This window comes from Dendropsophus ebraccatus, chromosome 5 (genome assembly GCF_027789765.1).
Source record: "Dendropsophus ebraccatus isolate aDenEbr1 chromosome 5, aDenEbr1.pat, whole genome shotgun sequence".
In the NCBI taxonomy this organism is placed as follows: domain Eukaryota; kingdom Metazoa; phylum Chordata; class Amphibia; order Anura; family Hylidae; genus Dendropsophus; species Dendropsophus ebraccatus.
Window position 1 is genome coordinate 67,816,928 of NC_091458.1, and position 26,804 is coordinate 67,843,731.

The 26,804-nt window shown below is 39.0% G+C and overlaps 1 protein-coding gene across 4 annotated transcripts in view; it reads left to right on the forward strand.

Annotated features, from left to right (window-relative positions):
* The first annotated feature begins 1,029 nt into the window (after positions 1-1,029).
* Positions 1,030-26,804, forward strand: part of ERICH6B (glutamate rich 6B) — a 110,799-nt gene continuing 85,024 nt past the window's right edge. For 2 of the 4 annotated variants that reach the window (XM_069972292.1, XM_069972298.1), the window contains exons 1-2: positions 1,030-1,169; positions 17,641-17,969. In XM_069972292.1, the coding sequence (XP_069828393.1) occupies positions 17,687-17,969 (283 nt within the window). In that variant the 5' untranslated portion in view covers positions 1,030-1,169; positions 17,641-17,686. Of the gene's footprint in view, positions 1,170-17,640; positions 17,970-26,300; positions 26,423-26,804 lie in introns of those variants that run through there. The other 2 variants (XM_069972294.1, XM_069972293.1) reach the window with 2 other exon arrangements.

Sequence of the window (26,804 nt, forward strand, 5' to 3'; positions counted from 1 at the left end):
AGTCAAAGTTGACAGCTGCATTTAAAAGGTTCCTTTTCCCCATCGTTGGTGATATAGTGGGGGGATCGCCCCTGTGAAGCGATCGCAGAGGAGCGATCCCCGTATCTGGTCACGGCCGGGGTCTGCGCCGTAATGGTGCTGATCCCGACTTGGCAATTTATTGTTCTCGGCTGAGGCAGTCGAGAGCAATAGAACGCCTGTCTCATTGATTAAAGTACGATCATGGCGCAAAAAATGACTTCTCAAATAGTCCCATAGACCAAAGGATAAAAGCACTATACGCATGGTAATGGAGCAATTTTAAAGAACATTTATTTTTTTTAAAAGGTTTTAATTTTTTAAAAGCCATCAAATAAAATAAAAGTTACACAAGTTACATATCATTGTAATTGTACTAACATGAGGAACATGTATAACAAGTTAGTGGTACCCTAGGGTGCACGGCGTAAACATGAAACCTCTCCAAATAAAAAAAAATCCATAAGACAAGACTTCCCATCTGCAGACAGCTGTTTCAGGGTTGTTGCCCCTCTAAGTGCAGAGCAGGGTGTTGGCTGGCTAGTGAGATGCCTAGCGGCATGGTTCAAACAGATACTAATTCATATACATGTTCATATACATATTCATATAGCAAATTTAATCACATAGTGGGGACATTTTGTGCAACTTTTTGATTTTTGCGCTACTCACACCTCTTTTATAAAAAAAAAAGTGTATGGGCCCTGGCATTAGGGGCACTTGCTTCCATAAATACAGTGCAAACAGATTTTTGTTTAAAACAAAGGCACAAAAGCAATAATAAATTCCCCCCATGGTGTTTTAATTAACTTTATAAACCTGATCATGCCTTAAAATCATTACAGCCTGGCAATAAATATGAATTTAATGTTATAAGTAACCAATGGGATTTAACCAGAACTATATAACTGTTTAACAATCTCAGAAGCCGACAGACAGCTAAAGTGTTGTGTGGCGTTACAGCTAGACAGGACAGACAGCGCTGCCAGAGAAGGACACAGCTAGAGGAGAGAGTGACGTGGTTGCCATGGGGACAGAACACACAACACTAGCTGAGAGGCGAGAACATACCAGGATAATAAGACCAAAGGAAACTTCTACAAGCAAAGGAAGGGAGAGGTGACCAGGAATACTGCTGAGAATCAATTCAGGTGAAAGTGATTTACTGTTCCTATTCCTCTGCTGCATATGAGATCAGACCTCTTGTAGGGTAATGTGAATGGTTACTAACAAGATATTGTGAAGATTTGCATTTCATGATCATTTAGAACCTTTTAAAGGGGTTATTCAGGCTTAGAAAGCATGGTCACTTTCCTTCCAGAAACAGAAGCACTTTTGCTTTTAGTTTGGTGTGATAATCCTGGTGAAGGTAATCCCATTTTAAAACCCAGACAGACAATGTAGGTTCCAATTATGTAAACCAATAAATGCAACAAAAAATGCAAGCCTCGGAACACACACAGTAAGCTATGTTCCCACTCAGTATATTTACTCAGTATTTTGGTTAGTATTTTGCAACCAAAACCAGTAGTGGATTGATAACACAGAAAGGCTATGTTCCCACATTTTTGAAATTGAGTGGATGGCTGTTGCAACGGCCGTTGCAAAATACCAAGCAAAAATACTGTGTGGGAACATAGCCTTATGGTGACAGATCACCTGACAATTTTTTGAAGCCAAAGCCAGGAACAGATTATAAACATAGAACATTCCAGGTTTTGAATTAAGAAATCTGTCAGATATCTGTGTGTGTAAAAGGACCCTTAGGTTGTGTTCACTCATTTAAGTTTTTATTCACAATTTTTGAATACAAGGTCAGAGATAAATCATTTATGACACTTCTCCTTTCTAATATATTCCTGGCTTTGTATTCATTAAAGGAGAAGTCTGATGAAAATTTTTATTAAAGTATTGCCCCCCAAAAGTTATACAAATTACCAATATACACTTATTATGGGAAATGCTTATAAAGTTTTTTTTTTTCCCTGCACTTACTACTGCATCAAGGCTTCACTTCCTGGATAACATGGTGATGTCACGACCCGACTCCCAGAGCTGTGCAGGCTGTGGCTGCTGGAGAGCATGATGGCAGGGGGACACTGAGGGACACAGGGCACTGGAGGGACACTGAGCATCCCCCTGCCATCATCCTCCCCAGCAGCCACAGCCCGCACAGCTCTGGGAGTCGGGTTGTGACAACACCATGTTATCCAGGAAGTGAAGCCTTGATGCAGTAGTAAGTACAGGGAAAAAAGCACTTTGTATAACTTTTGGGGGGCAATACAATACTTTAATAAAAATTTTTACCGGACTTCTCCTTTAAGGGTGCGTTCACATGTACAAAATCCGCAGCAGATCGGATCTGAGATTCGATGGCACAGATTTGAAGTCACAGATTTAAAGCAAATCAAATATGACCCATCAAATTTGGGCCGTCAAATCTGCTGCAGATCCTGTACGTGTGAACGCACCCTAAGGCCCAGTCCACAATGAGCAAAAACAGCGGAATGCAGGACACTGAGCACAGCGGAGAGCTTTGCCGCGGAATTTCACCGTTTTTGCTCAGTGTGAACTGGGCCTTTAAAAGCAAAAAACTGAACACGTGAACAAACCCCAAGACTAGCCTCAGACATTCTGTTTATCATCTAACAAATATATACAGGGAGGGGAATAAAGGGGTTATTCAGGCTTTGAAAAACTATTGAACAAGATAAACATGGCCCCTTTCATCCAGAAACAACACCACTGTTGTCCTCAGTTTGGGTGTGGTTTTGCAGCTCAGTTCCATTGAAGTTAATTGAGCTAAATTGTAATACCACTTGAAACATGAGGACAGGGGTGGTGCTGTTTTTTTGTTTGTTTGTTTGTTTGCGAAAAAGTAGTTGTGGTTTTTCTGATACTGGACAACCCCTAAATATGGACACAAAAATACCAATGTATAAAAAATACTAATGCAATGTGCTTGTTCGTGGGAAGCCTTTGGCTGTGTGCATAAAAGGGTTGTACATTTAACATGCTTTTTGTTTGACTTTACATTGTGGATATTATTGAACATGGATACAGATTAAGGCCAAGTTCACACACTGTATTTTTAGAATAACTAATGGCCCCTGTTTATTAGTAGTGTAAAATCACACTAGTGTGTACACTCTGTATACACTGCGGCCACTGTTCTGTGCAGCCCCACAGAAAACTGACATGTGTATTTTGTGTGGCTGCTATTCAGTGAACAGCGGTCACACAAAATAGGCTGTGCTCCCAGCTGTACTTTACATTATGTGTTATGGCTAATTGGAGTGCCGGCACACCCGAATGTGCCCGCATTCCAATTCAAGTAAAGTGATATATTTACCCAGGTGTTCACCCAGGTAAACAGACAGCGGCCGCTGCCACAGAAAGGACGCTGTTTTGCCTTTGCCTTTTGTGGGAACATGGCCTAAAATGTATACAAATAATTGCTGAACCATAGTAATGACTACAAGTCTAGTTTCTCTGTGTTTGTCCATTAGTAAAATGTGTACACTTGGTAATATAAGGTCAGTCTGGCTTTTGCAGCTTGTATTCTTTATGTTATGTTCTTGTATGTTAGTTCAGAAAATCCTCACTTCAATTATGTAAAGCTTGTTCTATTGAGCATTATAATCCACAATATGCATAACTAGGGGTTAATCACAGCAAGCAATGCTTCTTACAAATCCTCCAGGATTAAAACAAACACAAAAGAAACAAATACTGTATGAATGGGGATATGGACAAATAGGACTGAGGAGGGAAACAGCATGCCAAGTCTGATTGTTAAATAGCCCTCTGCAGTATTTATGACGTTCCCAATGTATTACAATGCTTCATTGCTTGATAAAACCCTAGATTTTTATCTGATCCACAATGTGTAGGCGTTATTTATTAACTGAGGAATATTAGCAAGGCATTAAACCCAGAGCTTACAATAAAGGCAGTAGAACAATTGAAAAGCCTGTTCCTTAGGCTGGAATCACACATACTGTTTTCTTGGTGTGATGGGTGCAGGTTTTTTTTTTTTTTTTTTGCAAAAGGCAAAAATGGATTTTAAAATATATATTAATTTTTGACTTTGACTAAAAAAAAACCTTCAATAACTATACTCAAAACACTGAAAACTGCACGTGTTTCCAGTCTTACTCTATTAGGGCATGTGCACACTACGGAATCCGTGCGGATCACCCACCATGGATTACGTCTCCCGCCCCTGCTTGCAACCGCGCTTATTTTTGACCATGCCATAGACTCCATTCTATGGTCAGGTTGATTTCATAGAATGAACCTTTTCATCAACCAACGTTAATGTTGTTAAAAGATGATTAACAACTTTTTGTTTGTCTTGTGATCGTTGGGTATTATTACACAGCCAGATAATTGCTTATTTTCATACTTTGTATTGAATTTTTAAACAATAATCGCTCCGTGTAATATGGTCTTAAGGGTTGTGGAGGGAAAGTAATTTCTACTGAATCAAAAAGTATAGACATAATGATCAGCTCAAGGAACACTTCTAAAAAACATTGATATAATTCAAACATTATACCTTTGTTTCTGGGCTGTATCTGGTGTGTCCTCAGTGTTGCTATTGCTTCACTTCAGCTGAGGACACATGCAAATCTTGAAAAATATTTTTTACAAGTTGTGAATATTTATTTCCCTGATCTGGAAATAAAAATCATCTTTCAGCATGAAGCAGTTGTAGACTTGTCCACAGTCACGCTGTTACACCTGTGATTTATGCATTGTATACTGGTAATTAATAGTCAACTTGCTCAGCAGATGTCATTCTTCAGCACCTCTCATAACGTTAATTTATGTCCAAGCCAAGAAACTGGTTGTAAAAATGTTACAAAACAGTGAAAGCTGAACTCAGCATATATATTTGATGCTTCAATAATTACAAAAATGCACAATATGCAGCTGTGAGGGCAGCAACTTCTTATACTGGGCACTAAGACTCACTGCAGGCTGCTTCATTATAAGAGCTGAATTACCATCCACTGAACCAAGCACACATCACAATACATTCTTTCTTATACGGCTGTCTAAAAACTGCTGTATTATAGATCTGTGCATCAGCTTCCATGGCTAACACTGTGTGTTACATGCCAAATGACAGTGTCATTCTCCTCTAGAATTATTGTTTATAGGTGAGCATACAGTGCCATACAACAGCATCTGGGTTGCTGATCAGATTGTATTCAGAGAGTAAAGGGAGTAAATCCAAGTGCATGGAGCTGGGGCTTAACTGAGTTGTGATATTAGTACATTCACATATGCTACAAATTTCCCATTGCCAATTTAACCATAAACACACTGCAAATCCATGAATTTAATGTATACTGCAGGTTTCATGGTAAAATCCAATGTCTGTACAGGAAATGCTGAAGATTTGATAATCTGTGGCATGAGCAATACATGATTATAAATTAATATATTTCTGTGATAAGCAAATACATGTGTGTTGCACTGTACGTCCCATGTGCTTACTACATCTCAACCCTAATATAGAGATCATACCTGTGGCTATATAAGAGCCCTGCAAGCCATAATGGGGCTCCTACAGATGTTCCTGAGCCTCTACTGTACCTCTAGTCCTTGGATTTCATAGTGTATTTTGTAACATATTCTGAATAAATGTAACAAGAAACCTAAACCGTGTTCTGCCATGTGTCTGTACAGAGATGTATACTGTTTCTAGGGAAGAACATTTGTGTACATTAGAAGCCTACATTCACCGTGACAGTGTACATGAAGAAAGTTTCCTTTCCTTTGTATAAAAAAAAAAATATGGCCATAATGTTGAGGTTAAAATACAGCCATATTTTCAATATAATAATGAGTTTTATTGAAGTCAATGGGAAATTGGCACCGTAGAGAATAACGGCCATACGTGATTACAACCATCCAAACCATTACAAACATCCAAAAAATGAACACGCTCATTGTTTGAGGGAATGTGGTGGACCCACGCTAAGAGTAATAGTGAAAAGGTTTTTATTAGGGTGTTTTAAACTATGTACAGTGTAAATTTTCCCGGATAGGGAATCGGTGAGCCAAAAAAGGAGGGGAAAATAGGTAAAGTCCAGGTAAGTCTGCCTATTTCGCCCTGCCTCAAAACTAAGGAGCCGCTAGGATAGGGTGTCCCCCTTGCCCAGCGGAGGCTGATCCCTGCACTAAAAGTGGAGCTGGAAATGGTTAGCAGATGTATTAACCCAGTATTGCACGATTATTGTTAGTAGGATTATAAGTGGTCTGTATCGTCCAGGTGTGTAGGGGATACAGCAGGATATTTGGTGTCCGATAGAGGTCCCGGGGTTGGTAAGTCTCCCTATTTGTCCCATAGGATGGTCAGAGTGGGTGGATGTGCACCTCTCCAGACGTCGATCAGCGTCTCACTGATCGACGTCTGGAGCGGTGCACATCCACCCACTCTGACCATCCTATGGGACAAATAGGGAGACTTACCAACCCCGGGACCTCTATCGGACACCAAATATCCTGCTGTATCCCCTACACACCTGGATGATACAGACCACCTATAATCCTACTAACAATAATCGTGCAATACTGGGTTAATACATCTGCTAACCATTTTCCTGATCACCACAAGTGACCGGGTCTTATATAGGAGACAATATATTTACACGTCTATTTTTACAATATCCAAAGGGACTTCTTATGCTCTGCAAATGAGATCACGCTCCACCTATGGCTGTGTTACCCATGACCGGGCCTTTCTGATCCATGATCATCCCTGATGAACCCAGGAGATGGTTATCTCTGTTGGGGGAAATGCGTCGGATGACACTCTGGACATGGAGCTTATATCGACTCATTGACAGCTATTATTGACCATATAGTGCACACTAACAGAAACATTACTGACCCAGTGGAGAAAAAAACAGACCTAAGACTGACCCTGTAGAAAATATTTTTGGTATTTCACCTATACTAGACCTGGACAGGTGGAGACAGCTCCACTTTTAGTGCAGGGATCAGCCTCCGCTGGGCAAGGGGGACGCCCTATCCTAACGGCTCCTTAGTTTTGAGGCGGGGCGAAATAGGCAGACTTACCTGGACTTTACCTATTTTTCCCTCCTTTGTTGGCTCACCGATTCCCTATCCGGGAAAATTTACACTGTACATAGTTTAAAACACCCTAATAAAAACCTTTTCACTATTACTCTTAGCGTGGGTCCACCACTTTGTCCTTACAACTTCTTATATGTCTGTACTCAAACAGTGGGGACTAAAATTTATCTTTAAATTATTTTGGAGGACTGCACAGCAAAGTTTTTTGTTCATCGTTTGAGGGGCCTTTATTTCACCTGTTCACACATTGTTTTACTTTTACTCAGTTCATTTTTTACAAAACATAGTGCATCATTGATATCACAGTTTTTATTATGTCTGATGCACCAGAATTTTGGCTCCTCCTGTGCTTATACATTTATTGTGAGGTTTGTACCAGAATACTCTATAGGTGACATTTCATTTTAATACACCAAATATTTACAATGGCAGTTAAACATGTTTCTGGTACATGAAAGTGGCGCCTTAATGCATTACTGTGAAACCTTAAAGCGTCACTGACATTTAAATGAACCTTTAACATCTCTTATAGCCAGGTCCCAAGTTTAGTTCTGTCAGGGTCTTATTGCTGAGACCCATTGCAATTTAGTTAGATATAGCTGGGTGAAGCATGTGCCAGCTAGCTTTACTCTTTGGGTAGGTGCTCAGTCAGACTGATTTACTGGAGACGGGCTCCATAGACTTGGGGGGCATTCACATGTTCAGTGAATACAGAAAATATGCTACGGACCGGAATCAAGGACCTCCCGGCATCATGTATCATTATGACACAGCCACACATCACTTGTACACTCACAGAGCAAAAAGAGAGAAGAAGCTTATGGAGAGCGGTAGCCTGCAGCAAGTGAGTTTGTTTTTCTTTTTTTAACTTCAGTTTTTACAGTCAGGAAATACAGATGGTTTCCTGAAGCCTCCTAAGGGCTTAAAACGGCACTATTATCAGGTTTTGCCCAATGAACCTTCTGATATACCCCAGAACCTGTTTACCTTATAAGTCAATTGCTGGTAATAATTTTTTTCACTTTCTTGACGCATTGTGTTTTTGTTCCCTAATCGACCATATGCTAATCTGTGGCTTAGGGCATTTAGGGCATCTAAGTCCGCCGGAGCACCCTCTCACCACCCTTTTTTTCTTCTTTATGCCATCTTTCAGCTGGGTAATTCCCACCGATATTTTGCACCAAAATAACAGCAATTGTGCAGACATATAAGGCCATAAAAATCTTTATGAGTTTAACAAAGAGGAAAAAAACAATACACTTATCAATTGCCATAGAAAGAACCCAACGACACTTTTTCATGAATAAAATCAGGGGAAAAGCAGATTATTTTTTGCTTTCAGGAGGCCTGCCCTAAATGTAACCTGCACTTTGATAAATTGAGGTAGTTCTGCTGATCCCAACAAACATGTCAGCTTTGATTGCCACAGAGAATTAAAGGAGTTTACTGATGCAGGAAGGAAACACAGTGATGAGGAAAAATATTGAGCAGCCTATACAAGAATACAATCCATTTAGTTTTTAATCATTATATACGGATGTTCTTGCATTCATGTGGCTCATTTCCATAGCCTTCTTCGATCTGCCATGTAACATCTTCTGGGGATCTGTCATATTTCCATACTCTCAATTAAAATAATCTCAAAGGACTTTTTTATATTGGCATTTATTCATCAATCAGTTTAATTTATCACATTTCATTTTAACAGCCAAAGTTAGAGAAGAAGATCTCATGAGGAACGTAGCAATTATAAGTATCTCCAGCGCCTCTGATTCATTTACATTGGAAATGAAATGAAGACATTTGGAGTTTGCTTGATCCTATCTTCCATATTATGAATTCATGAGTGGCGCTTCTCCATCTGTAATTTAAGTGTCTGCATATATGTAAGGAAAATATATAACAAGAAATAGAGGGCTTTAAAGTGGCGCTGTCACCATTAAAAAAAAAAAATATATATATATGTAATAAGGACATGTGAAAAGTTTTTAGCGGTCAGGTTCTTGAGTGTTTGTTAGTGTGCACTACTTTATTGAGATGTCCAATAAATAGTTGTGGCTTATATCATCCAACTATCTCTGTATTGCTCCATGCGCCATCTAGTCTCCCCCTGGAGGGTGGTACAGTACATTACCAGGAACCACTCTTTATTCACTTTGCATTTTTAGCACAGATTTTGTAGAAATGGATTTCTGATTAAATGTGATTTTGCAGAGGCCCCTGAGCTACCAACATTGTGGAAACCCTCCTAGAAGAGACTCCATTTTGGAATTCTCCATTTTGGAGGCTCCAGTTAAGGAATTCAGTTAGAGATATAGTGAGCATTTTGACTCCATGGGTGACTGAGCACCAGAATTTTTAGTACTGTGAAAATAAATAATTATATTTTTTACAATAATATAGACTTAGCTGAAACTTTCTTATTTTCACAGCCAACGCAGGAGAAAACATTTCCCTCCTGAGTATGCAAACATCCTATATGTGGTAATAAACTTAGCAGGGTTCAGAAGGGAAAGAGCACCATTTTGTTACAGATTTTGCTTAAATGGTTTTCAGGCAACATGCCTCATTTTAAGATCTCTTAGGGTATCGATACAGGGAAACAACCCAAGAAGATTGGGTTGGCTGACCGTGGTGTTTCAACATGCCCAATCATGTGAACGACAGTCTGTTGACTTCAATGGGCCACCCGATCGATCTAAGAATTGTCTAGGCAGCTCCTTCCGCTTGCTGTCTGTGTGTGTGTGTAATAGCATAGACAGCGAGCAGGGAACGAGGAGGAAACGAGCGCTGACCTAACAGGTTGGCACTCTCTTCCTCCTCAATATCGTAGCTTGTAAAACGGCCTTTAAACTGCTGTTTGGACATATAACTGGACACCGAAGGGAAGGAGCACCATGGTAAATGGGTTTACTGGAATGGTTTTCAGAAATCATGTTGCATTTGCAGAGCCCCCTTGGTATAAAAACAGTGGTAGTCACCCAAACGTGATTCTGTTTTGGAAACTAGACCACAGTTAGACATTTAGGAATGGGTTGTAGCGAGGATTTTTACTCCGTGAGGGTGCGTTCACACCTACAGGATCTGCAGCAGATTTGTAGCAGATTTGAGGCTGTGTTCAGTTATTTAACTGAAATCTGCTGCAGAAAATCAGCTGCAGATCCTGTAGGTGTGAACGCACCATGAATGTTTTTCAGAACTTAACAGGGTTATCCATCTAAGAGCTAAAAAATTAAATGCTCCCAAACCTGGCTGGTCTTACTTAGAGATGAGCGAACCGGCCGAGGTTCGGGTTCGTATGAACCTGAATTCTCGGCTTCTGATTGCTGCTGTCTGCCTGCTCTGTGGAGAGGGTGGATACAGTCTGAGGACCGCCTGGAAAACTGGGTTACAGCCTATGGCTATGGCTGTTTCCCAGTTTTCCAGGCGGTCCTCAGGCTGTATCCACCCTCTCCACGGAGCGGGCAGACAGCGGGAATCAGAACCCGAGAGTTCAGTTTCATACGAACCCGAACCTCGGCCGGTTTGCTTATCTCTAGTCTTACTTACTAAGTATTTTGAGGCATCTGCTGTCTTTCTAGCTGCTGCCATTCCTGAGTTACAAGCTTTTCTAAAAGCCGATCAACATCCAAGATAACGCCGGCCAGAAAACGACATTTCCCATCATCTATCTCCCTGATTGGTCCGTTTGCACTCACTTGCCCCCTTAGCCTTTTTCCTGCCCACTGCTGTCATTACTATTGTACAGTAAACACGGGTCTGTTTTTTTCACTGATTTTGTATCACATCACCCCAGTATTTATTCCATACTAGCTGATGATGTAGCAGAGCTGATGCACATGGTGTAAAACAGGTAAAAGGTTATACATGTATATTAGACATAGGGTGGTATTGGAAAGGGGGATCGTTTAAAATATTGTTTTTGTTACTCGAATAATCCCTTTAATATGCATAAAGTATAAAGTGAAAATGCTATTTTTCCATAAACCTCATAAATAAACCTTCATAAATGTATTACTCTTTTAAGGCTATTATGTTTGTAAAGAAAGTCCAGTGGCACTCACCATAATTGGACAAACATAATTTAATTCAATAAAATAGGACACAAGGCTCCACCAGCTTCCTGCCTATGATTGTTTCACGCCCTCCAGCACGTTCTCAAGGCATCAAACCAATGAAGGGTGTGAAACGGTCGTAGGCAGGGAGTTGGTGGAGCCTTGCGTTGCATTTATTGAATTAAATAAAGTTTGTCTGAATATAAAAGGCTTGTTTTTTGAGGGATGTGATTTTTATGGCATAGGAGTGCATTACATACAGTGTGTTGAAAACCTTGTATTTATTTTTCTAATAAAAGTCTGTGAATAGGTGATAGGCTATGTTCCCAATTCAGTATCATATCGGGCAAAGTCAGCCACCCGTTATATAGACAGCCGCTAATAAAGATTATGATCATTATTAGCGGACATCTATATAACGAATTGGCCGCCTTTGTCCGAAAACCCCGTAATTTTTTTGTTTTGTTTTCTCATATTCTGAGAGCTAGAATAGTATTTTTTTTTATTTTATTTTTTTTAAGGCTTATAGACTTCTATAGATGGCTGATGAAAAAAAAGAAAAACTGACGTATTTTGCAGCAGGTAGTATAGTATGAGTATGTTCATTATTTGATGGTTCAATCTACAGCCATTATTCTATATTGTGTGTACGCTCTTGGCCAATTTCCCATTGACTTCAATGGAGAGAATTATTATATTGAAAATAGACATATTTTTTCCTCAAAAGTACAAACATATTTTTCTTATACAGTGCGTGAACATAGCCTAATGAGGAATATCAACATTACATCTGTAAAAAAGAAGCATCTAAATCCGCCTCTTCAGTTTGGAGCACTTCTTGTAGAGCAAGAACACTTCTGGCCCCAGACAATAATGTCAGCAGAAAGAAGCAGGTTGATAATGTGCATTGTTTTTTCAATATTACAACAGCCATAGGGTATGCAGCCTCCTCATCTGCGACAAACCTGAAACTGGTGCAGAAAAGTAATTGAGTTCAAATGATAAATTGGCTTCATGTTTCAAATCAACTTGTCGTCTTGTTCTCACCAGTAAGGTGTAGGAGGAAGAAAGATTGTGTTTTTATTAAGCAGAACTATTATTACTTCCTACACACATATGCCCAACCTGACTTTATATTCTTCCAGTATTTTGTGTCAGGGGGAAATCAACATGTGGCTGTCAGGCAGTGTCTGACAAGCTGACTGTTCTTTACATTTCACAGACGTCTTCATGCTTTGTGTGACATTTTATAGTCAGTTTTTACAGAGACACTTTTAGAATATGTAGAGATAATGAACTGCACTGCAAATTTATACGGGTTATACTGTAAGTATGAGTTCACACAGGAAGTTGTGGTCTCGTCTTTGAAGAAGAATTTTCTAGCCAAAAACAGGAAGGAATATCACATTTTGTGAAAATCAGTCTAGCATTTATGCTTAGGGGGTGTTAGGGTTAAAAAAAAAACACATTTGAAAAGTGTGCATGTTTTTAGGGTGGAAAAACACTGCAGTTTTTTGGGAAACTACCACTGCAGTTTTTGTGCCAAAACCAGAAGTGAATTCAAATGGGAAGGAAAGTATAAAGGCAGGACACAAAAATTGCAGTGGCAGTTTTCCTTAAAAAAACTGTTCCCAGCCTCACTGCCAGTTGCTGTTGAGATTTTTGAAATGCAGTTTCTGGGCCACAGAAAATGCCCCAAAAGTTGTCCACAGTAAGTTTTTCTTGCTTTAAGGCAGTTTTTCTTATTTTTATGTAAATTCATATAGGTATTTATATCTCTGGCATTATATATACCTATTGTTTTATTTTGTCCTCTGTGGGAGAAAATGCTGCTCTGATAAAATGCAGAATGCAGGTCCTGCTCCAATTTCATAAAACTAAAAAATGCAATAAAAATACAAAACCTGTTTACAAAAATGTGTTGACCAATAAAAATCACACAGCCATCAACGATATTGCTAAAACACAAATTATTTGTTAAAATCAACTATTTGACTTTTGTGTGTATATACTATTGTGATTCAACAGTAAGACATGAAATAAACACACTCAGTTCCTTGTATATAATCTTATAGACAGCAGAGACCAAAACCAGGAGTGGATTGAAAACACAGAAAGGCTATTTTCATTTATAGTTGAAAAGGAGTGGATGGCCGTCATTTAATGGCAAATAATTGCTGTTGTTTTAAAATAACAGCCGTTGTTTGCCATTAAATGACGGCCATCCACTCAATTTCAACAGTGTATGAACATAGCCTTTCTGTGTTTTCAGTCCACTTCTGGTTTTGGTTGCAATACACTGTACAAAAATATTGTGTGGAACATAGCCTAAGGCTAGGTTCACACTATGTAAATATTTGTGCAAACAATGGCCGTTATTACTTAAAAAAGGCCGTTGTTTGCACAAAAACAGCCATTGTTATGAAATACGTTTTTTGTTTATACTAAGTGTGAACCTAGCCTAAGACTACATTTACAGTTGCATAATCTGCCCTAGATTTCCACTAAAAACCTATGAACTATTTAGATAATGTAAATTTAGACTAGGCGGTCTTGACATTTTTTACAGTAGTTCATACTGTATGATACATATGTGGCTCATCCTATTACTCACCAACTATTGGTTATTTTGCAATTATATTATTTGCCAGATTGGAGCAGATTGGTGCATCTTATCGCATTGAAGTACACACCTCTTTTGCAGTTAATCCTCATCTGCTGTACAGATGAGAAAGTAAACCAGGCAAGCTAGGTGCATAAGTACAACTTATAATACAGCTAGCCAGCGAGCATATCAGCATATATCCCGAGACATTACTGGTGTATGTGCCAAAAACATGTTATAAATCCAGATAAAAGCTAAAATTAGTTTCCTTAGTTGCCTTTTTAAACCAACGCAATGAGCAATTGTTAGACTCTTGTTCTACAAGACAAAATATGTTTGAAGATAGACCTTGTCCCCCAAATAGGGAGATAAAGAGACGCCATCAGTTTATATTATTAGTGTGGAGATACATGACAGTGAGTAATGCCCGCTGTCTACAGAGGAATTCTTCTGTGTATAAATTCTATTCTTCTCCTTCCATGTGCTGTGCTTTTATTCTTGCCATTCAGTTTAACCTACAGTACAAAGCAAAACTTTTTACTATACAAGCAAAGTAGCAAGATAACAAGACGGATCATTACAGACAACAGAAAATTTATGAAAATTAGGTAAAAAAGAAATGATGACATTGCCCATAGCAGCTAATAAATTTTAGATTTTAATCTTTTTTAACCTGCGGGGTGCAAATTAGCTCTTTTCCAGACTAAATAAATGTCTGAGATTAATAAAAACTCAGCCACATACTGAGAAAAAAACATCTGCAGCTGAGATTCAAACTTTATATCCCCAATATGTCAGTTGTTCTGTCAGATCCGCATAAGATTTTTTTTTTGTGGATTCTCCTCATTGATATCAATAGGGAAGTTGAAATTCCCCAATACATCCAAGCAGAGGTTTGCTTCACAAATTACATGCATCCTCAGCAAAATCTGCAATTGTGGATTTGAAATACATTGCCTATTTTAACTATTAAATATTGGCATCGACTGCAAAAATGCTGTGAGTGGTCACATATTCCTATAGGTCCACATGTTTGCCACATCTTTTGCAAGGAAAAGAAGATTGGCAGCATTTACCAAACAAGCTGATTAAATAAAAAAAATATATCTCTGGACATAACATGAGTAAGTTAATGGAAAACAAATCTAACCTGCTGATATGTCCCTATAGTGCACGTGTAGTTGTTTCTGTGTCACATTTAGTTATACCCTAAATCGGGCTGTTTGAAGCACTGGGGGCGGGACTACCGCAAGCACAGCACCAATTTGGTCGGCTGGGGACTTATCTGGGGGTAGTAATCCTGCCCCCACTGCTCCAACTCGCCCATTTAGCCTAAGGATATAAATATAAATTACATGAAAATGCCGCAGAGAATGAAGGTAAGAAACTTACCTGCATCCTCAGCATCCTATGCACAAAATGGACATAACAGCAGGTTAGATTTGTCTAACCTGCTGATAGTTTCCCTTTAAATGCAACGACATAGGGCTAAGGCTACACAGCAATTTTGTCTGCAACAGGGGTCATGTGACCAAAATTTCCCTGTCAATATGCATGAATCATGCTAAGGTAACTAAATGGGGTCATTCTGCCACCCACAATTTGCCATAAACATGCCATCCATCCAGCAATTTTTGGTTGCCTAACTTCTGTTGTGGCCAGAATCACAGTGTAGCCTTAGGCTAAGAGGGCTGACATTCATGAAGTCCATAATATCACAAGATATTAAATAATTTACGGTAATTAAATGATTTTTGTATCCAGTGTATATAGTGGAATCTCCAATGAGCATCCTGCTTTATTTCTTAATATATTGGAGCAGATTTCTTAGTCTGAGACAAAAAATGTTTTATAATGAACGGTGATTGGTTGTTATCAGTGTCAGACAAAGATCTGATACATTGTTGCCTTGAACAGATTGATAACTCAGGACCACATGTATGACAAAACTTTTACTTGGTCATTTTACTGTATTTTGTAATAATAAAGGTATTTATGGACTTCACAAGTGCCAGCCCTCTTCTGTTTTTCCTGAGTTTTTTTTTAGCAAGAAAACCCACACTCTATCAGAAGATGGGTGTTGGAGTGAAATTACTCTCAAAGCAGTGAAAGACTTGCACTTGGCAATTGACAAACAAATGCGACTATTGACAAACAAATGTCACTATTTGAACTCATGTAAAGTTAAAGCGACTCTGTACCCCCCAATCTGCCCCCCAAACCACTTGTACCTTTGGATAGCTTCTTTTAAGATCTGTCCTGGGGTCCGTTTGGCAGGTGATGCAGTTATTGTCCTAAAAAAACAACTTTTAGGGTAGCTTTACATGTACCGTATAGCTGCGTTTTTAACGCTGCATGTTTGGTGCGATTTTTACATGTGAGTTTTGATTTTCACATGAAAATCATGTGAAAATCAAAACTCGCATGTAAAAATCGCACCAAACACACAGCGATAAAAACGCAGCGTTAAAAACGCAGCAATACGGTACGTGTGAAGCTACCCTTAAACTTGCAGTCCTGTGTCAAATTGGTGTGGCCTAGAGTACCCATGCCCTAGGCTTGCAACGCCCCTCCATCCCTGGTCATCTCTAGGAACACCCCCAGGCAGGATTTTTCCTATTTATCATCTGACTGAACACTGCACAGGTCCCTTAACCATCCAGCACATGTGCAGTGTTCCAACAGGTGATAAATAGGAAAAATTGTTCTAGGGGCATTCCTAATGGTGAAGAGGGCGGGAAGGAGAAACGGAGGGGTGTCGCAATCCTATCACATGGGTACACTATTCCACGCCAATTTGACACAGGGCTGCACGTTTAAAAGTTGTATTTTAGAACAATAACTGCATCACCTGCTGAACGAACCCCAGGACAGATCTTGGATTAAAAGCAGCTATCCGAAGGTACAAGCGGTTTGGGGAGGTCAGATTGTGGGTATAGAGTCGCTTTAAGGTTCATTAAAGGGAACCTATGAGCAGGTATATGTCCCTATAGCGCTTGGGTAGCTGAGGATAAGGGTAATTTTCTTACCTTGATTCTTAGCACTGTTTAGGACTACCAGTCTCAGTGCACTTTCATCCTCAGAACCTTGTGCTCTATAGGGACATATTAGCAGGTTAGATGCTTCTAACCTGCTGATAGTTTCCCTTTAAATGTCAATTGTAATATGATGCTGATAAAACATCACAAAAAATTACTCATATTTAGTAATAAATTATACAAAAATACTGCTCCCACCTTGAATGGATTCCTGCAAGATTAAGGCTACATAGCAATTTTGAGCACAGTATGGATCACATGGCCAAAAATTGCTGTAGCGTTGTGCCCTTAACCCAACAGTCACAAGGAATTTCTTGCCAATGTTTTTTTCACAGGCATGATCACTTGTGGGTGACAACATGAACCCATTCAAGAACTTAAACTGCAATACTCACTGCAGTGCAACAGGGCAAAGAACCATATAACCTAAAACTTTCATAAGCAACATTATATGGCTTTCTATTTTTATCATTTCTAGATATTTCATATCTCAGACCTCATCTCCTCTTCAGAAATTGCCACAAAAGTTCTAAAAATACAGAAAAAAGAAAAATTGGCCTTTGTCCCAGAAAAAAAAGTTCTGGTTGCCAACATCTTTTATTGTATCTAATGTTACTTTAAACATCTATTTTCTTTACTTCTAAATTACTTCCAGGTTTTGGCAGGGGAGTTTGCACCTGTTTTCTAGGAAAGGCTTGGCTTACCTTCACAGTCATTTTAGGCTTTGGATAAAGGCTGGTTAGCCAAGATTTCTCTGTGTTTAGATCCAAATTGTTTAAAAATTAATGTATTCACTATTTTACTATTGCAGCGTGTGTATGGACGGCTTCAAGGTTTGTTGAACCCAGAAGAATACCATGAGCAACGTAACCAAGAGCAATCAAGTGGCAAACAGGTCACGTGAGCCAATAAAAGAGCAAGCATCATGCCTCAGTAATTTAACAGTGGAAAATGTCACTAAATTAGAGCTAGAATACGATCCCTTAGATGGCGAAAGACGCAAGGTAGAGGACTACATCAGGAAGAACCAGCAGGTAGAGGAACTAAAAACGATTATAGGAATCTCACCATCGGAAACGAAAAAGCAAGATTTGGTGGAAAGGGAGACAAATACAACAGTGGATGACCGTTATAGATCTGGTGGGTTACATTTTAATGCTACTGTTTCTATGTGTAAAAAATTATTGCATTGCAGCAGTAATTCATGTTTTCCATAGTTTACACCCTTGAATAAATCTGGACCTATGTGTTTATAGTTGTAATGACTACTCCCCACTAGCCCAACAAACCACAGACTCCAACAATGTCCACACACAGATTTTAAAGAGTTTTTTAAAATAAGGATGTTCATTATTTAGATGGTCGTTATTCTATACAGTGTGTATACTGCTGGCCAATTTTTCATTGCCTTTAATCGAGCACATTAGTATATTTAAAATACAGGCGTATTTTACTCTTATCTTACAGTGTATGAACATAGCCTTAAAAAGAAAGAATGTCCAAAAAAAGACCATAAAAAAATGGCCCCAAAAGTTGTGTGCCAATGGCGCTTTAAGATTTTATTTCTTTTTATTGATACAAACAGATGTATTTTTTGTTTTGCAATGGAAAGCAATGAAATCTGTCAAAGAGTTCTTTCTTGTACATTTTCTGGCAAGACATATGTCATAAAAGATATAAATATAAATGCCAGTGTGAACAAAGCCTTAGGGCACGTTCTTATTTGCTTCTCTTGAAGTGTATTTTAGGTCACTTTCAGACAGCAGTATTTTAGTCAATAGAGTTCCAATTCTTTTCATTATATTTTTCTCTACATTGGTTTCCCTGATAGTTTTGGCCCAAAACAGTGATAAAATTTTGCAAAGTGCATGGGGCTCTTCACACCTTTTACTTGCCAATTAGCAGTTTTTCAGTGAGGCTGAGATTTTTATTTTTTTTATTTTTTTGTTTTTGCAACATGCATTTTTCTCTGCACATTTTTCATTGCAAAAAAATCCACTGAACAAAAAATGCCAGTAAACCACCACAAAAAGCGTTGTTACATGTTTCCTATTTCCTCCAATACTTAAAGCGTAACTGTCATTTCAGAGCCATTTTTTTTAAAACATTAAATATCAACAGTACAAGCGATTTTAAGAAACTCTGTAATAGGTTTTATAAGCCAAAAGAGTTTCCTTCTGTAGTGAAAAAGCAATCTCCCAGCCTCCCCCCTCACTTCAGAAGAAGCAGGATTTCTGTGTCCATTATGTGGCTATGGAGAGGGGAGGGGCTGTTAGGAGTGACTGAGCACGGAGGAGTCCTGCACAGTACAACACCCTGCAATCTTCTCTCAGTAAGTTCATAGATAAGCACTGACCTTTCTGACCCCAGAATCCTGCGGTTTAGGTGCCCAGACAGTCTACAAACAGCTGACCTTCATGTCACCTCTCCCTGCTCCCTCATCTCCCCCAGCCCCCCCCCCCCCTCCACAAGGATAGAATGGAGAGAGCAGAGCCCGTCTTCACTGGCTTCTCTGTAATGAAGACGTGTTTGCCTGATAATGCACAAATAAGAAGTCGGGGGGGAGGCTGGGAAATTGCTTCTTGAGTACAGAAGGAGGCTTTTTTGGCTGATAAAACCTATTACAGAGTTTCTTAAAATCGCTTATACTACTGATTTCTGCAATAAAAAAAATATGACAGTCACACTAGTTAAAAAAAAATTAAACGCCATGGCGCTACGCTTTCTTTAGCAAAAATGCTGCTGCCAGATGTTAGATGTGAGCCAATTGAATGTTATGAAATGCCATATTTACTTGGTATTTTTTTCTTTGGCTTTTTTCTCTCCTCTCTGGTCCTTTTTTATTTGTCTATGGCAGTTTTTTCTAAAATGTAGCATGGTATAAGTGTGGTGTTTAATTTTGCAAACGGTGGCGTTCAATGGTATTTCTTCTCTTTGTTTAAAAAATGACATAAAAGCCATTCACGACTAAAGTCAAAAACGGCAGAAAAAAATGCCAACATAATCTTTGGCAGTTTTTCTGGCAGTTTTTTAAGAGGCCAGAAAAGGCAACAAAAAAAAGCTGTGTCCTTAGGCTATGTTCACACAACGTTTTTTAATCTTAAATGATGTCCGTCATTTTGAGTCTAAAATAACGGACGTTATTTAGCTGCCTGACCTCCCCTTAGTGCACTGACGGTGTTTGTACATTTTTCTAGTTTGGGGTTACTAATTGGCCTTTGGGTGTGGCTTAAATTAAAAAGTCCAGTGAATTTAATAGTAAAAACGGAGACAGAACGGTGACAAAAGGAAAACTGTGTGTGAACTGCAAATAAAAAACGTCCGCTGTTTGCAAAAGACGTCCAAAAATAATGATCATGTTCATTATTTTGACCCCCGCGGCAAAAACGTCCATTATTCAATACGATGTGTGCATTGGACGTTCGTCTTACCATTGACTTCAATGCATTGCCATTGCTGTCAGTTAAATCGCGGCAAAAACGGACGTTTTTTAAAATGTGAAAATCGGCTGCTTTTTCAATATTTTTGACGTTGTGTGAACATAGCCTTACTCTTTTTTTCTCGTTTCACCTGTAACCATGCAGCCAAAAGAGATGCATACACACACTATGCATCCAGCTAATGTTATTTGAATGGTATAGAGCCAATAGAAAAGTTACTTTGACAGATAAAAACTAGAAAAATGAATATATCGAGGAGGCACTTTAACATAATGAACCTCACCTAACTCCATAACCAGCACACTTCGGGTGGGAAAGGAAAGAAGCCCATAGTCTGTGACATCATATCAGCAAATGCTGACCTATTACATAAGCCAACGTGGCCTGTTTGTCACAAGCATATTGGTATATGTCTGTAACATGGATCCAAAATCTGGACATTACAGATGAAACTGCATTATTATTTCATCCGTGTTGACCTAAGAAACACAACTATGCTTTGAAAAATGAATACAGTATAGATGAAATATTAATGCTATATAGAAGCAATACAGATCAAATAAAGAACACATATGGGTGCATCCAATATTAATCCCTCTCAGAAGACTTTGTAGGTGTTAAGAACACACATTTTTTTTTACATGTGAATAGCCTCATAGATTAACATGAGCTCCAAAAACTAATGTGATAAGCACTCAAGTATATGCTAGTGTGAAAACAGCATAATGGTGCGTTCACACCTACAGGATCTGCAGCTGATTTTCTGCAGCAGATTTCATTTAAATAACTGAACACAGCATCAAATCTGCTGCAGATCCTGTAGGTGTGAACGCACCCTAATGAAGGAAAACAAGCTGTCAAGTGTGCGTGCCCTGGGAGTTAAAATATAGAGGCAAAAAAAACAATGCATCACACCTTTGTGGGAATATTTTTATTCATTTGGTCACACTTCCGCCGCCAGGATGTTGTCATACTAGGTGTTTTTGCAAAGAATGTGAATAAAAACACCAAAACAGGTGCAAGGAACAGTTTGGGGCTTAAAAACAATACAGCCAGAGGTTAGCTGAGAGTCAAAAGGGAAACATGAAACGCCATACCCATGGTGTTTTTGTGTTTGGTTATTTTTGGTTATTGCTCCTTGGCAATTTTTTCCCCCAAGAAATAGGAGTTGGTACTCCCATAGACTTCTTTGGGGGGGGGGGGGGGCAAAAAAACGACATTCCTATATGCACATTGCCATTTTCCCCCCAATTCTTTAATAGTGGGATCACGTATAGTAATACATATAGTAATACAAATAAGAATGAAAAATTGCCCGAAAAAATGACCAAAAGGCAATAAAATCTGCTGGCAGTTTTTGGGGTGCTTTTTGTGCTATTTTAACCCCCCAAAAACATGCAAAATTTGTGTCAGAAGGAAGCATTATAAATTGTCTTTTAAAGGGAACCTGTTAGCTGTTTGGTGCTGCCTGATCCACGGGCCAGCATGAAATAGCACAAAATGATTTACTGTGAAAAAGAGAGACCTGGGACCAATACTAATTATCCTCAAGGAGAACATCATAAATTCATATGGAGACTTAGGGCAATTCATGTTCCACTGGGGATTCTCTGAAGAAAGGATATGCAAAGTACTGTATCTCTCTCACATCACCTTAAAAGATGGCTTTGCCTTTGACCTGAACTTGGCTCATTGCTCACTTCTTACTACAGTGTGTCTTTTTCATGGTGTCCGTGGTTCAGGCAGCATGAACCAGATGACAGTTTCCCTTTAAAGAGAAGTATCTAACCTGCTGATATGTCCCTATAGTGCACAGGGCGCTGAGAATGAAGGTAAGTTTCCTACTTGATCTTCTGCACCATTTTCTTGTAATTCATATATTACAGTAACATTTACATGTGAATTTACCTAGAGGATCGGGTCAGCCCCACTTTTCTCCATAGACTGCATTTGTAAATGCAGTTGAAGCAAATCTATTTTTAAAGATACTGAATTAATCATTATAATCATAATAACAATATCAAATCCTCCTAGTCGGAGGAACTTTATAACCAATTGATTAAAAGCAAAGTTTTAGTCAGGTCCCTAAGGGGGCTATATTCCCCGGCCCTTACAGCCTGTAGGATTAGTGCAGGAGTCATAATAATCCTAGCATTATATATTAATAGCATTTATTCACATTTCCTACATTAAAATACATATTTACAGCAATGTACATGAAAGATATATGCAAGAAACACTCCAAATGGTTGTCGGCAGTGTGTAGCGTGTGCACCATTTACCAACCAATGTAAGGAATATTGGAAGACTGATAAGAATAAGAACAATTGGCATAAGAAAAGTTTTATAAGTCAGTGGCAAAAATGATTCATATGATGCAAAACTCCTATGCTTACTTTTAATACAAAGCAAATATATTCCATACTATATTACATTAACATCAGGAAAATGCACTATTTATATATAGAATGAGTAGTGTACCCTTAGTTGGAAATAGAATTTCCCTTTAAATATGTTGCGTGATTGAGTGAAGTACTGTAGCAATAAAATACCCATGTGACAGCAGCATTAAAGCAGAGAAGTGACCTAGTCCTCAAGCATTATGTGACTGCTTAGTGTCTTCCCCAGGGGAGCGCTGTCAGATAGGTAGAAGTCAGTTGCCCTGGGTTATCAACATTTACAAATGAATACCTGCTCCTCCAGTTCTGTGTAATACCCACTCCTGCAGTACATACACTTCTGAATGCTTCATAACTAGTTATATCTAAATCTTTCCCTAAAATCATATATTATTTTAAATACAAAGTCAGTCCCACAGTAGCATAGACCACTTTGTTGCTCATGAATCACATGAAGTGAATATGCTCTCCTCCAGTCATTCTTTCTTTAGCCTATACAACAGTAAATCAATACTGTATGTGGACTAAGACAAATAAATGGGACATTACAGAGGGAGGTGGGATGGTTAGTTATACTGGATTACACACAACATGCTGTGTCAGGATTAGGGAAGGTCCGAACCTGCCGAGGTTCGGGTTCGTATGAACCTGAACGCTCGGCAGCAGATTCCTGCTGTCTGCCCGCTCCGTGGAGCGGGCGGATACAATGGGAGTAACGCCTGGAAAACTGGGATACAGCCTATGGCTATGGCTGTATCCCAGTTTTCCAGGCGGTCCTCCCGCTGGATCCGCCCGCTCCACGGAGCAGGCAGACAGCGGGAATTATTGCCGAGGGTTCGGGTTCGTACGAACCCGAACCGAACTCGGTTCGGACCATCCCTAGTCAGGATATATGTTATTCTCTTAAAGGGGTAATCTGGCATTATGAATTTTTTATATAATGCTGCCTTGCTTGAAAACATACTAAGCATGTTATGTTTACCTTTCCGTATTCCTGCGGTGTCCTGTTGTGGCATCTCCAGTGTCCCCCTGACTGCAGACGCTGCCACTTCCGAGACGAACTCCGAGACTGCTCAGCCGATCACTGGCTGATGTCCCGCCAGCGTATTCCCATGTTCTGTAAAGTATAAAGATTCTGTAGTGCTATATATAGAATTTATTCACTCACATCATTGCAGTACTCCTTGGATTACTGAAACCTAAACAGGACCAAAATATAGCATTTATATGGGCCTATAGGTAAGACAAAACTTTGCATCATAATATAGCACCATTCACCATACAGACAACAGAGAGGTAAACTAACTGAGCAGTTGTTTGCACTTCTATTACTAGAACTAGTAAAAGGATGTCAAATGTAAGAACCCTGCTGATTTGATAATTATTGATGCCATATCCTGAGGATAGGTCATCAGTAGAGATGAGCGATTTGGGTTCGGGTACGAGTCGATGCGAACTCGAATGTTCGGCATTTGATTAGCTGGGGCTGCTGAACTTGGATAAAGCTCTAAGGTTGTCTGGAAAACATGGATACAGCCAATGACTATATCCATGATTCCCACATAGCCTTAGGGCTTTATTCACCTTCTGCAGCCACCGCTAATCAAATGCCGAGAGTTCAAGTTCGGATGAACTCCATGCTCCAGGTTCGCTCATCTCTAGTCATCAGTTTTGAAAAGCTGGGTAACTCCTTTAAGCTATGCTTCCACATAGTCTTTTTAAGGGAAATAATGGCTGTTGTTTTTAAAATAATGGCAGACATTAAGTCATCATAATGAACGGGTGTCATAAAAAAAGTCATTTTTTTGCCTAAAAAACATAGCCTTAATCATCCAATTTATTTTCTTGTCCAGTGCAAATATTACATTGTCCAGAACAAAACAGAAGATTAGAGACTCAAGAGAAGGTTACTGCAAAACAACTCTGCATTCATAACATTTTTTTTGTTCTTTTACATGAATCCTTAAAAAGAGATTTTTTTTAGGCTATGTTCACATATGTAATAGTGCTGCATTAAAGTCTTCCAGATTCAGCAACGGGACATCACAAATCCACAGAGCCAATCTGCAATAGTGTCCCACTGCTGACTGGCTGCATAGACATGTAAGATGGATGCAGTCCTAGGGAGTCCTGGAAAACATGGATAAGGAATATGGCTATGTTCAAACGTAGTACTTCCAGCAGTCTTTTGGTCAGTCCTTTTTCAACCAAAACCAGGAGTGGAACTGACAGGGCAAAATTATTATAGAATGATTTGCACAGTTTCTGTGTTTTCAACCCACTTCTGGTTTCAGTTATAAAAAGACTGACCATAAGACTGACAGAAATACTCTGTAAACATAGCCTATGGCTGTATCGATATCTTCCAGTCAGCCTTAAGGCTGCATCCAACTTCTTCAGCCACTGGCAATCAAATGCCCCATGCTTGGGCTTGGACGAACCATAGCGTTCACGAAGTTCGCTTATATCTAGTCGTTACCAATAGACAACTGTCATTTGGCGCTAAAATGATGGCCATCTTGAAAGACAGCCATCATTTTTACATAGTGGGAATATAGCCTCACAGAAAATGATTGTAGTATGAGATGAAAAGTCTAGCTGTAGCTTTAACCTTAGGCTGCATACTGACATGTGACTGTGCAGCACTGCGCTATGTTAACGCAATGTTTACTTTCAGACATATTTTTGGACGGCCATCATTTTGAGATAAAATTTGTCAAAATACGACAGTATTTTCATCTCAAAATGACAACAAACGTTCCACTGAAATCTCAACAAATGATAATTAGGTATGGATTTCTGCCAACTGTTGTGTTGCAGTCAATCTATCAGCACAACATTGCAATCTGTTGGCGTGCAGCCACGAGGCACAGGAAAGCTTAAAGTGTTTTTCACTTAATGATCAGGTCTATTTGTTATTTTTGCACAGGTGACAGAAGCGAAACACAAGCAGAACTTGTAACAAACCAGAAAGGGTATGTTTATTGCGGTATTGTAATTTATTTTATTCAAGGTATGACATAATACTGCTATGTATCTGTTTCTTATCTACTCTTTTCTTTACCGCATATGTTTCCTGACTTCTACTTCTGAAGTTACAACAAGATTGTGTACATCACATAAGCAAATCTGCAGACGCTACTAGAAATGCCGCCAGTAAAGACACCAGATAAAATGTGGCATTTTCCATAGAAAACTGTATATGAATCTACCCTAAGGGCATGTTTTTCAGTTTCTTCTTACTGAGTTTGAGTGTGAATCCAGCCTAAGCAAGCATGCTGTTTTTGGTTACGTGAGAATTTCAGAATAGGTTGCTGCCAGAAAATGTAAATATAAGATGTCTGCTTCTACTGAGTAAAATACTGAACAAAAATACTGTGTGGGAACATAGCCCTAAAAAACACCATGAAAACCTGATCTAAACTGTAAACTGTGTAAATCCAGCTAAATATTGGTTATTTTCTTTTATCGGAGAAAGAAAAGGAACAGATATAACAAAGAAATGACCTAACAGGCTTTTTAACAATTGGAAAGAACAACTCAAGAATAGATATTAACTTGTCATATATTGTTGATTCATGTGAAAGTGTTCTTTAATGATTGCCGTTATTGTGTGCTACTCTTTTTTAAAGAAAGAAATCCTCTTCAAAATCTGAGAAAAGCCATATGACAAACATTGAAAAGTTTCAGCGAAAAAATGTACAGACCCAGACAGATGGAAATAGCCTTTATTTAACAACCACCAGTAAAAATGGTGAGTAGAAATCCATAGCATAATTCATTTCCGTTCCTCTTTGTTTTCATTGTGCTATACAAAGTACTAAGGGTGTAACCATATATCTGGTGGCCTAACATTTCTTCCCAATAAAACCACTCCGGTCTTGCCTTGCACAACAACTAGACGTCATGCACAGTTGAGTTGGTTTATTGATTCAAGCAGGAATATTGCTGGACTGAATAGAAAAATATATTCTGACATGAAGCTTGAACTCAAAAACATTTTTACTTAACTAACTGGCTGAGATGCAATGATTAATTTCACAGCTACCAAGATGACCTGCACAGAAGGGCCACCATCACTAGCGTAAAGGTTACCACTACCAATGAACTGGAGAAAAATGTTAACATGGAGCACA